This window comes from Columba livia, chromosome 20 (assembly GCF_036013475.1).
Source record: "Columba livia isolate bColLiv1 breed racing homer chromosome 20, bColLiv1.pat.W.v2, whole genome shotgun sequence".
Classification (NCBI taxonomy): domain Eukaryota; kingdom Metazoa; phylum Chordata; class Aves; order Columbiformes; family Columbidae; genus Columba; species Columba livia.
Window position 1 is genome coordinate 9243207 of NC_088621.1, and position 14175 is coordinate 9257381.

At 51.5% G+C, this 14175-nt stretch overlaps 2 protein-coding genes across 6 annotated transcripts in view; both read right to left on the reverse strand.

Annotated features, from left to right (window-relative positions):
- Positions 1-708: 708 nt before the first annotated feature.
- Positions 709-8702, reverse strand: NCF1 (neutrophil cytosolic factor 1). Its single transcript, XM_065037170.1, has 11 exons — positions 8522-8702; positions 7976-8056; positions 7577-7652; positions 6469-6634; positions 6275-6330; positions 5886-6008; positions 5247-5354; positions 4363-4480; positions 3766-3873; positions 2026-2168; positions 709-1391 (listed from the first exon to the last, which is right to left on the reverse strand). Exons 1-11 carry the CDS (start codon positions 8591-8593, stop codon positions 1273-1275), a joined length of 1170 nt encoding a protein of 389 aa, XP_064893242.1. The 5' UTR covers positions 8594-8702; the 3' UTR covers positions 709-1272.
- Positions 8703-10874: 2172 nt separating this feature from the next.
- Positions 10875-14175, reverse strand: part of GTF2I (general transcription factor IIi) — a 62783-nt gene continuing 59482 nt past the window's right edge. For all 5 annotated transcript variants that reach the window (XM_065037168.1, XM_065037169.1, XM_065037167.1 and 2 more), the window contains one exon: positions 10875-13462. The gene's annotated coding sequence lies outside the window, so the exon portion shown is untranslated. The remainder of the gene's footprint in view (positions 13463-14175) is intronic.

Below are 14175 nucleotides of genomic sequence, written 5' to 3' on the forward strand. Positions count from 1 at the left end.
GCACACGCTGACCCAAGCCCAGGTCTAAATCTAAACCTAGACCCAGACCCAAGTCCAAAACCAGAACCAGACCCAGTGCCAGGGTCAGACCCAAATCCAACCCCAAACCTAGTCCTAGACACAGAACTAGACCCAAACACAGACCCCAACCCAGACCCAAATGTAGTCACATACTCAGAACTAGACCCAGATTCAGAACCAAATCCAAATCCAAACCTACTCCTAGACCCCAAAGCAGACCTAAAACCAGACCCAGGCCCAAATGTAGTCACACACCCAGAACTAGACACAGATCCAGACCCAGATCCAAACCCAGCCTGTTCCTAGACACAAACACAGAACCCAATCCAGACCCAAATGTAGTCACATACTCAGAACTAGATCCAAATTCAGACCCAAATCCAAACTCAAACCTATTCCTAGACCTAAAACCTAGCTGCTCACCCCTCATCGCTCCCACCCCACCTCAGCAAACACCGTACCCCACATCCCAGCCCTCGCTTTCCACCAGAGGGAGCGAAGCGGCCACTCTCCAGGAGGAACCTGCCGTGGTTCATCCCCCCACAACCAAATTTCGTCCCCACCGGCATCTTTAGAAAGACACCCTTGCCCCAACCCCCGCGGGACACGTGGGGGAAAAACGCCTTTCCTGCGGCCATGCGGTGTCTGCATTGACCGAACATCCATACAGATATTGAAATACATCTATAAAGTGTCTCTCCTTTATTGGTAAAAAACGGAAAACCATTCAAAATACAGATAGGGGATAAAGGGGGTCCAGTGGCGAGGGGTCTCCAGTGGCTGTGGAGGCCTCAGCCCCCCAGGAGCCAGTGGAGGGCCTGGGTCACAATCATAGAATCGTAGAATATCTCAAGTTGGAAGGGACCCACAGGATCATTGAGTCTAACTAGATCGGGACAGATTAATGTACTCCACTTCTTCACTTCGTAGGAAAAACAAGGGTTATCATTACTTCTCAAAAGAGCTCATTTACAATAGCAAGGTAATACTAAAGCAATACCGAACACTTTCTAGAGTGTATTTGGAATTTTATACAGCTTGGCAGCAGAATAATTATACCTATAAATGTGCAAAACCCTCCTCATGGCATCATTAGGACAGCTCGGGCTCGCCGTGCCGGTGGGTGAAGACGGGCCCTGGGCTGAGCTGGTCCGGCCGGTGGCCACGGGGATCCCCTGGTCCGCTCTGAGCCTCAGCCGTGCAGGAGCTGGTGGAGATGAAACATCAGCCCGATGGTGCGGGGCTGAGACCTCACAGGATCTTCCTCCGGGTGCTCTCGGTACAGCGGTTCAGGATGAGATCTTTGCTGGGTCGGGGAGGAACAGCAGGTTGAGCTTTGGGCTTGTTCTCCTCTTGCTCATTTTTCTCAACTGCGGATAAAGCAAATGTACGGATGGATCAGAGCTGTTCGCTGCCCAGCACCTTCATGTGAACGTTCAAAACTTCCTATGTTATGACCACCAAACCTCCTGTCTCAGCCACGTATGAAGGCCTTCCCGGAGGTCGGGGTGGTGGTGTAAGCCCACCAGCTCCTGGCTGGGAGCTCTGCTAAGGCAGGAGCCCAGGTCCAGGTCTGTGCAAGGAGCTGCTGTCTCTTGGGAAGGTCATGGATCCCACATGGGGACTATTGGATCTAAAGCATCCGCCTCAATAGCAGCCTCCTCCTTTATGCGCCACCTCCCTGTAGGTGCTTTGCTGACAGCTAACGTACACGATAATGACAGTAACAGCAGCACAGGTGAGGTGAGGTGCACAGAGGAAAGCACAAGTCCCAAACGTGGGCTGGCCTCCCACCAGCACTATATTCTGCTCCTTCTCCATCAGTCCTATAAGCAGAGGTGAGAAACCTCATTGGAAAGAAACATCTCCCTGCACAAGTTTTCGCCACAGGAGAAGGACGGACAGGCACGGTGTGAGCTCCATGTGCTGTCCTGCCCCAGCAACCAGCACTGCAGAGCACGGGCCGTGCCTGCAGGACTTCAGCCGCATCCCGCTGAGACTTACGGATGACGTTGGCCTTGTTCTGGAGATTTCCCTTCGTGTTCTTCCGGCTCTGGATGTACTTCTTGCTGTTCCTCCTGTAGATCTCCTGGCTGATCTGCTTCCGGCTCTGCTTGTGGATGCTCTTCGCATTCCGGATGGTGGATCTGCAGCAGGTTAGAAATAAAACTTTCAGTTCCCAGGCCAGCAGCTCTCACACCGTGCACTTTTCTCACTGAGGACTTCCATTCCGCACTTCCTCCTCTTCCTCACCCAGACTCCAAAATCTGCTTTTTTGGTTTTGCCTGGCAGAAGGCAGAGGCTGAATGCCAGCTCTCGAAAGCAGCCGGAGGTGAGACATGATGTACAGCACATCAGGAGGCGGCTGGAGCAGCGCTTTGGAAGCAAATACTGAAAGGTGAAGCTGAGAACAAGCCTGGAATGTAACATTGGGGATGGTGAGGCAGATTGGACATAAAGCTGAAAGGATGAGATGGGCATGAGGTTTGTTCAACAGAGTTTGAGATGCCCTGGAAGTGATCTATAGCTCTCGGATGGATGGACATGCAGCATCTATGCTGGTTGCAATGTTGGGATCCCTGCTGTGGGGTTTGGCAGGGCTCTCCAACACCCAGGATCAGGGAACGGCGTGTGGGGTACGTGCCAGCCTGCACCTGCATGTGCCACGTTGAACCCACAGCACAGAAACTACTGAGAGAAGTGAAAGCGGAGCAGCCCAGGGCTGTGTGTGCAGCCTCAGGGGAACCCCCTGCGTAGGGGACGTCCCCAGGCAGGCAGACAGATGCTACCACTGTGTCTTTATTGCCATGGGCGAGGTGGCTCCTGACATCCCCCCATGGCGTTGTCCCCCTGCTCTTGCAAGGCAATGAATACCCCTTGCTGTGCCCACCTGCCTCCACCTCCCTGCTAGGAGCCCCTGTCCACCCCAAAGCAAAGCTCTTGCCCACAAGGGCAGGTCTCCAGCTTTGCAGCAGAGCTCAGCCTAGGGACAACATTCACCACGGCGGGGCAATCACTGTCCTTGAAACAGGCCACCTCACCTCGCCCAAGGGTTATCAGGAGGCATCACTGCGCTCAAATAGGTGGATTTGGGACATTTTACACAGTTTCACACTCAATTTGTGCTCCAGCAGAGCTGGATTTTGTGAGGCTTTGTAGCAAGGCTGCTGTGTTTTCTTGTAGGCAAAAACAGATAGCAGCAAGCTCTGCCTTTCCTAGCAGTCTTCTTTGCATCGTAATTAATGAGTTATTTTTGCTTTCTACCTTTTTAATAAATATAAAATCCCTTCCATTAACTCAAATCCTCCCGTTAGATTAGGCCATTTAGCAGCTCTGATTACTCAAATCTCCCCTCGCTTCTCAAAGATTCAGTGGATGCACTTAGGAAACAAGAAAAAGGCCAATTTGAAAATTAAACGAGATCAGCCCAGAAAAGAAACTTTGCAGAAGGACGAGGAGAAATACACCGGGCTGGAGGCCCTGCTGGAGCAAGGACCGTGCAGCCCACGTCAGTGATGCTGGGGTGCCTCTTGGTCCATGGAAATTGAGGAGCACAGAGCTGTCTTTGCTGCAGCCCTTCAGGATCTGCCTCCTGGACTCTCTCTGCCCTGCTCACATCTCTCCTGGGCAGTTCCTCATTGCCAGGGCAAGTAAGGGACACCACAAACCACCGTCTGGTTTCATTTCACCCCCTTCGAAGAAAAGCTTTAGTCCTCCTGCCCCCCCGACCAGGGCTTCTTCTACCTTCGTGGAGGAGCGCCCCGGTTCCTCAGCTCGCTCTTCACAGGGGTGTTTGTATCCCCGGATTTCTGCAGGTACATGGAGGGGTAGTAACCGGTGGTTTCGTCCTTCCTGCAGTGCAACACAAAGCGATGTCATCAGCGGTCTTGGCTCTGCAACCAGCACCTCCCAGCCCGTGTCCCCGCTCGCCGGGGCACAGATGGGGCAGGAGGATCCCCAAGGTTTGCACATCGTGTCCAGTCTGTGACTCTCCAGAGCACAAATGCAGCTGAGGTTCCCCTTGGAAAGTCCTGAGTTTGTGGGGCAGGCCAGGGCTGGGATGAAAGCTGAGGTTTTGCAAAGCAAAATGTGACAGAATACTTAGAGGAAAATAACAGATACTTTATTTTCCACCTGCCTCCTTCTTGGCTATTTCTGAAGCCCCCAGCTGCAACGTTTAACATCTGGCAAAGCCACAGGCTACTTGAAGCAGCCCTGCAGGTGCTGGGCAGCGGAACCAAACGGTCCATGGGTTTCACAGCCCCAAGGCACAGAACTGCTGGTCCATCCCTTCCCTCCACCTGAATCCCACTTGCCTGGTTTGTTCACAGCATCTCTCACCTGACGACCCACCAGCCATCAAGGAGCTTGTGGATGACTTCAATGGTGTCACCCTCCCGCAGGGTCAGCTCGTCCTCCTCCACGGCTGTGTAGCTTTTCTGGACAATGTACTGCTCACCTGCAGAGAAAACAGGCTGTGTGCTACCAGCCCAGGATGGGCTCAGCCTCTCCAGCCCCTGAGAGGAGGCACCAGAACATCTACCCTACGTTTTAGGGGCGACCCAGAGTACTTCAGGTCTCCAGGTTTGGGTTCAAAATTCCCCCAGCCGTGTCGGTGCCTGTGGCTCATCCCAGCCCCTCTCCAGCAGGAAGCTGGTGAACGCAGGCAGCGGGGGCACACCCGTTTCTGCTGAAGAGCATGTTTATAATTCGGGCGATTAAATGAGGAAGAAGAAAGTGTTGTGCTAATAGAGCCTGTTGCAATGTTTCGAAAACCATGAAGACAAAGCCCAGAGAGCAAGCGGCAAGAGTCTGCAGGATCCTCCCTCTGCTCTGTGTGATAAGGCACCGCTGTCACAGCAGGATGATGCAGGGCGCTGATAAGGAAAGTGCAGAAGCCAAGTGCTTGGAAAGCCTGCGTCTCGGTTCGGATGCTGCGCCAAGCTCCTTTGCTAACCCAGCAAACTCAGCTTGTACCCATCTAGCTTAGGATGGACACTGGACGAAGATGTGCATCTGTGATCAGCCAAGCAGGATTTAATTTAGAGTTGCAGGTCATGGGAAGCTCCTGAGGTTGATGCTGAAGCATTAAACCATGAGATTTATCTCTCCTGGCAGCTCCTACAGCAACATCTTTGTGCCCAGTGGTCCTGCTGCAGTGGGGGCTGCCCAAATGGAGTGAGAGCTGTGCTTTGGTGCACACCCTGCTCACCCCAGCACTTTACCTGCATAGTTGGGCTCCTGCTCTTCAGATTCATCAGGACCATCCATGGGCTCCAGATAGGCAGCTGGCACCCAGCCCCGTTTATTCTTCATCTGGCAAAACCACCACCCTGCCAAAAAAAACCCGAAAAAAAGCAGCTGTAGCAAGAGCAGGGGGTGTTGTGGGAGCACCATGGGGGCACCAGGTCTGTCCCCAGCCAGGGTGGGCACAGGGATCCCTGTGGCCTGGATGGTGCTGGGGCTGGTCTCTGTTTACATGGTGCGACCATGGAGCTTGGCCAGTTCATCCAGTTCCCTTCTGGGCAGGAAACCTCACAGGCTGAGGCATGCGAGGAGATTGCAGGGTTTTCTAGGATTGCCCCACACTGGCCAAAACTGACTGTCATGTGGCTCCATGTGAATATGATATGTGTCCCAAGGGGGTGGGAAGTGCCAAGAGGTTCAGTGCTGCCAGTTGCATTTGCTCTGAGCTTCTCCTCTCCATCAGGAGACACTGACAGAACCACCTCCCTTTTGACACATGCACCCGCATTAACTCACATGCTGCATTTAGATGTGAGCTGCAAGCACAGTCCTCATGCTGAAATGGTGGCCAGGAGGGCTCTGGCCCTTGGGGGCTCTCTGGAGAGATGGACACATACCACTCTCAATCTTCTCCACAACATCCACCATGTCCCCGGCTTTCAGAGCCATCTCAGACGTGGAGCTCTTCTCGTAGTCGGCGATGGCTCGGTACGTCTGCAGGACGATGGGACCCGTGATGTCTGCGGGGCAGAAGTGAGACATGTTCCCTTTCCCAGCCCCCTGGCACAGAAATACTCTATTTCAGGCAGGCCAAAAGCAAGCCAGGACAGCCCAAAGCACCCTTCCAGCATCTTCTGGACCTAAACCAGCCAGATCCCAGGACATGGACTCATTGTCCCCAGGCTGTGATTTCCTCCCAGATGCAGCCCTGGCTCAGGAAGGGCTAGTTCTTGCCCCATGTTCTCGGCCACAGAGGCAGCTGCTCATACCCCTCAAGGCCTCTTACCGCTGGGGTTTTTCTTGGCATCCTTTGGCAGGAGGAAGACCTCGGGCTTCTTGATCCTAGAGGGTTCAGAGCAAAGGCAGCTCGATGTCGCAGCCCCTCACCACCAGCTGCCATCTGCTCCCCGCAGATGCTGCCAGCGCCTGGGGCCGGGACGCAGGATTTCCCCAAAAGAAGTGGCAGACGGGGGGACTCACTGGCTGTCTGTGACGGGGTTCATGTCATCGGGACGGACCTTGAAGAAGTTGACCACATGCAGGCACCGGGAGATCTTGTGGGGCAGGTTGACCAGCACATAGCAGTACTCGGACAGTGTGCCCTGCCTGTTCTGCGTCGAGCGCTGCCCGTCAAACCACTTTGGGGCTGGGGGAGAGGGGACAAAGCAGACAGACCACCAGGTTTTTACAAATTTCACAAGCAGACTGCTCCGAATAATTATTTCTGTCCTGAAAAAGAGTGGGTTTGGCCCAAGGGTGCTGCATGGCGTCCATAGGGTGATCCTGGTCCAGCCTCCCCTCGCTGCTCTGCCCCTGACAGAGGTGGGCGCCACGCATGGTGCCAAAAAAAGGGGAGAAGCTGTTCCCAGGGCCACAGCTGTTTTGCAGAAGTGCTGAAGCTGTGGGTTCCTCCTTTTGAAAGCTGGGCCGGGGAGGCCATGGGCAGAGCGGAGCAGAGGGCGGTGCAGCCGGACTGGTCCCCGCAGCCCTCGGCACCCGCTCTGCAGCACCGTGCAGGTTTATTCCTCCTCGAGAGGCGTCAGCCACAACCTGCAGCTATTTCTCATGCTCCTTCCCGCCTTCCTCAAAACAGGAAATTAAATAAAAGGGGGAATCTTGCCAACCTACACCTTGCTTGGGGACAAACTGTCTGCTCTTTGCATTGTTTCTTTCCCTATGATTGAAGACATATTGCATCACTTCCTCTTACAAATTCTCTGTGTTGCTGCAAGGGCACTGAAACCAGTCCCAGTGATAGTGTCACTGAGGAAGGGCTTAGCTGAGCTCAGCTTAGGCTCCCCAAAGCCAGACCCTTTGCACCGGCCACTGGTCACAGCCGATGCTGCAGCTTGTGTCCCCAGGGTGCCCAGCTTTTGGGGAGCAAGGATGGGGTCTGCAGGGCTGGCAAGTGTTGGGAGAAACCCCCACCGCTGCTCAGACCTTTCTAGGGTTTTGATTCCAAGCCCGGCGAGCAGGAACAGAAATCGCGGTGAGCACCTGCGTGGGAGGCGGCCAGCAGAGCTCGGCCTGCGGGGGAATTTCCCAACCAGCTGCAGTTTCTATTTCAGCCCCAGCACCTGCCCCTCACCTGGCAAGTGCGGGATGATCCGGTTCTCCATGTTGATGTCCCCGGATTCGATAGGAAACATCTCCTTCAGCGCTTTCTGCCGAGCAGAGCCAGGCTGTGAGACCGGCACCAGGGGACCCCGGTGACACCCACACCCCTGCCCGTGTCTCATCCCCTTCCCGCTGCCCTGTGCTGGCTGAACCCCGCAGCTCAACCCCAGAAACCAGCCGACGGAGCAGAGAGCTGACAGCTCCCCGTTTCAAGAGACAAAGGAAACTGAAGCACGGGACACGGGAGCTTCTTTTGAGCCAGATTTGTTTTGGGGCAATTTCACCTTGAATTTGCCCTCCTTTTATTTTCCCCCACCCCATGCTTGCGGTGCAGCAGTCTGGGGCCATTGCGCCCCCCGGCACGACTCACGTGGAACTCGTATATCTCGGTAAACCGGCGGTAGATGAGCTTTTCAGAGAGGTCGTTCCACTTCACCAGGAACATGTAGACCTGAGGGGCAAAGCAGAGGTGCTGCAGATCTGCCGGTGAGAGGGTCCCCACACCCCACTGTGACCAAAGCCTCGGGGAACCCCGTGGGTGGTTCAATTTCAGATAAATTGCATGTTCTTTCACCACTCTGGTGGGAGCAGCTCGGCTCAGGCATCGAGCAAGGTGGGCATTAGGGAAGCTCAGCAGGGAGAGAGAGGGGACAGAAACATGCAGACGGGTGGGAATCAAAGAGAGAAAAGTCCTTTCCAAGCCTGCAAAGTAACCAACGGCTTGCAAAAGATCTGCCCAAAATCTTGTGTATCCAGTACCTTTTAGCCTCTGGCTCATGCCAGCAGGCATGACCCCCGCAAAAAAAGGATGCACTTGAGCCCCAGATCATATTTATCTAAAGGAATTTGCTGGCCAGCCTTTTTACCCCAACCAGTCCCGGCTGCTCAGCTTGCCAGAAGGTCACTGCATACTCACATAGTGCTGGCTGGGGAAAAACCTCTTCTCATAGCCCAGCAGCTCGATGTGCCGGATGAAGACATCCCCCATCGCTGCTCCCCGCTGCGGCCCCTGCTCCTGCCCGTCTCCACGGCCCCAGCTCCCCTCTGCCTTCACACGGCTCCGCTTCGCCGTTAAAGCCCCGGGGAAGAGGAAGTCCCGCTGCAATCGCACCCGTAATTGTTTACCCGCTGTGGTTTGTATTGAGTTGGTGTTTCCCGTGGGGAGTCTCCAGCCCGGCCCCTCCAGCAGCTCCAGGGCTGCAGAGGAGGCCTTGGGGACACCCCTGGGATCAGACAACAGAGAAGGTCCAGGGCCAGGTTGACTGCCCCAATGGCCAAGTGGTCCCTCTGACCGCTGATGCTGTTCCCTGACGGCACAGGGTGCTGCAGCGCCCGCTTTGCAGAGGGTCAAGGACAGACAAGTCCCTTGGCAATGGTGACCAGAGTCTTTACACTTTGGCGCAGAGCTGGATGGGCTGAATGAAGCACACAACTCTCCCCCAGAGCCCAGGTATGGCAATGCCATCCTCTGCACGGCTGGGGGACCATCCTGCGCTCCCAGGGCAGGCGGGGGGGCACAGGATGGGCCAAGAGCTCCTGCCCTCTCATCACCGTTCCCTTTCAGTCACCTGCAGCTTCTCCAGAGTCTGCCACCCTCAAGCAGCCCCCAAGGACCTGAGCCAGCCCTCACCTGGTCACGGGGACACCCAGAACACGAGGGTCCCCAGAAATCCCCTCTGAAATGGCACCAGCGTCCTCATCAGCCCCCAGCTTTGAGCAGAAAGGCCAAAAGGGAGGTGAGGGCTGCGCGGATCCATCCTGCGCTGCTCGCAGGCAAAGGTGCACCCAGGAGCACGTCTGTCCCCAAGCAAGGGCACCTGAGGGCACACAGAGCTGGGAAGCCAGGGTCAGCCCCGCTGCCCTCACGAGCTGTAAAGAAAAAGGCCTGCTCTGTCTGCATTAAAAAAAATCAAATACTAACTACAGCTTTCCCCTGGATCACAAGCATGGTGCTTTCAGGTGCTGAGATCAGAAATATTGGCATTTAAATTTGGTTTCGAATTATTTTAACACGGGGACTTCCCTGTACACAAGGCAAAATTACACAACCGGTAATATTAAAAAAAATACCTCTGGGGCTGTTCAGATTGTGCTCGGCTAATAGCCAGATCACTGCTTCTTATGCAGAACCACCACCAACTTTGTCACGAAAGCTGATTTCATAATTGCAAATTCTTTGTACTACATTTAGAACTGCTTTACAGAGAGCACATCGCTGGAAACCACTTAATTCATGTTTCTTCCTGTTTCCTCATCTTGTGATGTGAGAAATGAAGCGGAGCTTGCAGATCTCAGTGCTGGCGATGGGTTTGTTCGCAGTGAGACAGAGCCTGGAACTCTGTGACACAACGGTGGTGTTTCCACCAAGTGTCCCATGGTCACCGGGCATCAAGGACGATTTTAGAAGAAAATTCTTGGAGGAGTAATGACCCATCAGATGGACAGGCTGAGTTTATGGAGTTGAGGAGCTGATTCATGTTCTGGACAAGGCTGGTGTGTGGCTGCAGGACCTGATCTTCGAGAAATGAACTTGCACTGGCCTCTGGACAGAGAGCTGGTACCAGAGCTGTGCTGGAGCGACAACAGTAGATACAGGACATCAGGTGACAGATGCCAATCAAGGTTATTGAAGACAAAGCACTGAAGCTTCAGCCTCTTAGGCAAAGGGAGTATTCTCTTTTCTGCAGTGCTCCACCCAAAACTAGTACCAAAACCTCCTACAAATTGAAAGCTGAGGAAAGGAATGACACCCTCATTTTGTTCAAAATGTGATTTTTTAATTTTTTTGGTAGTTTAAAATTAAGCTTAATTCAATCTAGAGCCACAGGAGGCCTTGCTTACTTCACTGATGCCAAACTTCTGTGTGTGAACAGCACGACGTGTCCTGACATCACAAAAGCCCAAGTCTGCCCTTAGTGGTCTGTCAGAAATGAAGGAGAAAGGGTTCAAGTTTTGTATGTGGAAAACTTCATCAACCAAAGAAAAACCAGTGGTGAGCAGGCAGATGCCAGAGATGCTGGAGCCCATCTGAGCTCGGGCGGCCGGCGCTGTGCGACCATCGGGGTGCGGTACCCGAGGGACACCCCGCTCCACCACGGAACCCCCGGGTCCCGCACTGCTTGGATCCGAAACTCCTGCTGGAGAGAAAAGTCGGCCCAAGGCACAGGACAGGCTTTGAAAAGTTCACTAACGCCTGGGGAATAAACATTGTTTGCTGCTTCATCGCCACAAAGCTTCTCTGCTGGAACAAAGAGTATTCGGAGCTCTGGTAAGTTGTTTCAAGTTTATTTATTTATTAGTACAGCCAAGGGTGGTTAGGGCGTTATCACTCAATACCCAAAGAGTGACAACACCTCATGTATTAGTAGTTTGAAATGAGATTTTCATACATGGTCAACATCATAAAAGTCTACCTGTTAGGACTATATATAATCTTTAATATAAAATTTATATTTAGAAGGTATAAATATTGGCACAATTATTTTGTCGGTCTATCTTTTTTCTATTGAACACAACTCAAAAACGTCTGACACCAAAAAGAAACCTCAGTGTTGAACTCGGGCGCACCCACCAGCATTACTGCAAGCCCAGGGGCGGGACAGACACCGCCACCAGCTCCCAGTCCTTCCAGTAACACCACTGCAGCGGTTTTCACTTCATTTTTCTTTTCCCAGCTCCTGCACACGAAATTGCAGGGTGTCCACACTCCGCTGCTACACACCTGACGAGGCAGCAGCCTGGAACTACTCCACAGTTCTTTCGCTATGATGTCTCACCCTCATTTGGAGTGAGCCCTAATGACTCCAGTAGCAATTTATAGCTGGCAGCTATGCAAAAAGTGTCCCCCAAGACAGCTGTGAAGGAGGGATGGACCATCCTTCTGCTTTTGCGAAAGGGGAAGCGGAAAGCAGCTGAAAACACGGGGAAAGATGCAATAACTCATTTCCCCGTTCTACACATTTCTAGCAGCAACTGTGAAACTGGCCATTGCTCTGATAACAACCTGTTTATGGAAGGTGAATTAATAGAGTGTGTCGATTAAAGTAATCAGCACTGAAATACCTTGGTGTTTGTAATTCGGGACAGTACCCACAGGTAAGTGCCCATGGGACTGAGATTGGGGCTGTTTGTGCTGCGGATCACTGGTTCCACTCTGGAGCTGGAAGGTACAGCTGGGACCAGCGCTTTCCAAAAGCCTCAGTGCACAACTAACCCTGCTCCTACTGACAGCAACAGCACAAGGTCCGAACGTTTAAGTGGGAGCTGCTACATCTGCACAGAGCAATCGTGAGGACGCAAGCACACGGCCTACAGGGCGCCCTTGCCTCCAGAACGAGCTCTGAATTCGGCTGCTGAATTTCAGGTGGCTCCCTGGGAACAGACACTCCACCCAATTGAATTTAAGGCTTCAAAATTTTCCTTGCAGATACAACGATCTCACCCACCCGGAGCTGCGTTTCCATCTGAAAGGCACGACTGGAACTTAAATTCCTTTGCTGGAATGAATATGCTACAGCATGCTCTACCTGCCTACAGAATTACTGCTAGAACTTGACTTGTTGTAAAATATACTGCGTGGACAGTCATGAATACCACCAGACAGGTCTTTATTTCTTAATCAGGGAATAAGATTTACCATTTGTGCATAATGCAGTCATCCCAAACTCATGCCAATAAAAGAGAAACCTTGATAATAATCTGCATGTTCTCTCTAGAGATTATAATTGAACCAGAACTTTACATCCCTTATGGTTTGTGAAACTTAAAAAAAAAAAGTATACATGAGTTTTTAACATGATCTGGGGTGTAATCAGGACTATGAGAAACTTATCTTTTGACATAGTGAGACTTGGAGCAGCTTGTAGCATACGTTTCCATAACTAGTTCTGGATCACAGTATCACAGTATCACAGTATGTTTGAGATTGGAAGGGACCTCAAAAGATCATCCAGTCCAATCCCCCTGCTGGAGCAGGAACGCCCAGGTGAGGTCGCACAGGAACATGTCCAGGTGGGTTATGAATGTCTCCAGAGAAGGATGACCAGAAGAGCATCTGCCACAGCTCCAAACAGCTCTCACACAGCTCCACACAAGTTCTGCGAGACCAGACCCAGCGTATCTAAACCATCTGATATTCTGATAAAACATGCACTTACTACTTTGAATTAAATGGAACAGACTACAACAGGGTTTATTTTAAATTGGTTCCTAATCCACACGCTGAAATACTGGCCATTTCACAGTCCATCTCATTAATGCGTACTGACGGTCAAGTGAACCAGTTTATCTTTTATTTATGAAAACCATATGAATTGTGATAGATACCATAGGAAAAATTAGTTCAAATATACAGATACTATTGTCCATTAATAAGAACCAAAACTTAATGTTTGTTTGTTTGTTTTCTTTTCCCCAAAGTAAAACTAACAAACTGAACTACTTGCAGGAATTTTTCTTCATTACAAAAGCTGAGATGCATTCAGGTGGGGTGAAATTCAGCTTGGGAGGTGCAGCCAGCCTCTGTGAAGTCTTTGTTGATTTTAGCCCCTGTCATCTCCCCAGCACTGTTGCAGCAAATTTAGTCCTTATAATATATTCCAAAGGAAAACGAGCTATTCCAAACCGCAGAATAGTTCGGGTTGGAAGGGACCTCCAAAGGTCATCCACCCCGCCATGAGTAGGGACATCTTCAAATCTCTAGTCCTTCTTTAAGTCAATTCACAGAACTGCTGAAAAAGTAGACATTTCTATCTAAAAGTACAAAACCGGTTTGTATAGAAGGTACTTCTCTTATACAGTTATATTACACAGCTCAAGACAGTCCCGGCGGGCTCTTCTCAGAACTGGATACTTCTGACTAGAAAGAAAAATTACAAAAAGGGGTTAGTTTCATCGCAGCTCTGTGTCTTATTACAAATATGAGTAGTTTGCATTTCAAAACAGAGCTTTGAGTTCTTTAGGTTCAGAGAGCACGCAGAAGCTGAATATTGCTCTCAAGAACTATGAGATTAAAAGCGTGCTTGAGGGCTCTCTGTAAGAACTTAAATCCAATATTTGCTTTGGTATGGCCTAAAACATTCGAAAATCCAAACCACGGCGCGGCTCTTGGCTGCTCAGGCTGGCAGAAATGAACCTGAGCTGGGTTGTGCTGAACGCTCGTCTATGAACAGGAACAGTCCACACGCATTTTCTTCGCTGGGACGAACACAATGTCCTTTTCTTACTAAACCTAGACAGGTTACAGCTCGAGTGGACTAAACAAATGCGCCTGACTTTATGTCAGCCAAATGACTGAAGTATCAGACACCACGGAATAAGGAAAATACTTGGTTTGGGGCATTATCAAAAAACTGAAATGGGAAAAAGTATTACAGAGCTGTGATCGCTGAACATGGCTCTTTGCTGTGGCTGATGCGCACAGACTCACAGCCCAGTGGGTCAGCATGTCGTGACACCACAGCATCACTAGCATTGCTCTCCGCCTCCAGCAAAATGTCATTGTTAGGAATGAGCAAAGTTAAAAATAGTATAAGATAAAAACCTGGACATTTTTGCATTGGAAATGAAACA

What these genes read in the sequence shown, in the direction of transcription:
- NCF1 (XM_065037170.1), bottom strand. Translation starts at nt 8,593, where the DNA reads ATGGGGGATGTCTTCATCCGGCACATCGAGCTGCTGGGCTATGAGAAG. An exon ending in GATCATCCCGCACTTGCCAG is followed by an intron (nt 6,635 to 7,576) that starts GTGAGGGGCAGG and finishes CCTCTCCCCCAG; the next exon opens with CCCCAAAGTGGTTTGACGGG. An exon ending in GAACAAGGCCAACGTCATCC is followed by an intron (nt 1,392 to 2,025) that starts GTAAGTCTCAGC and finishes CTTTATCCGCAG; the next exon opens with TTGAGAAAAATGAGCAAGAG.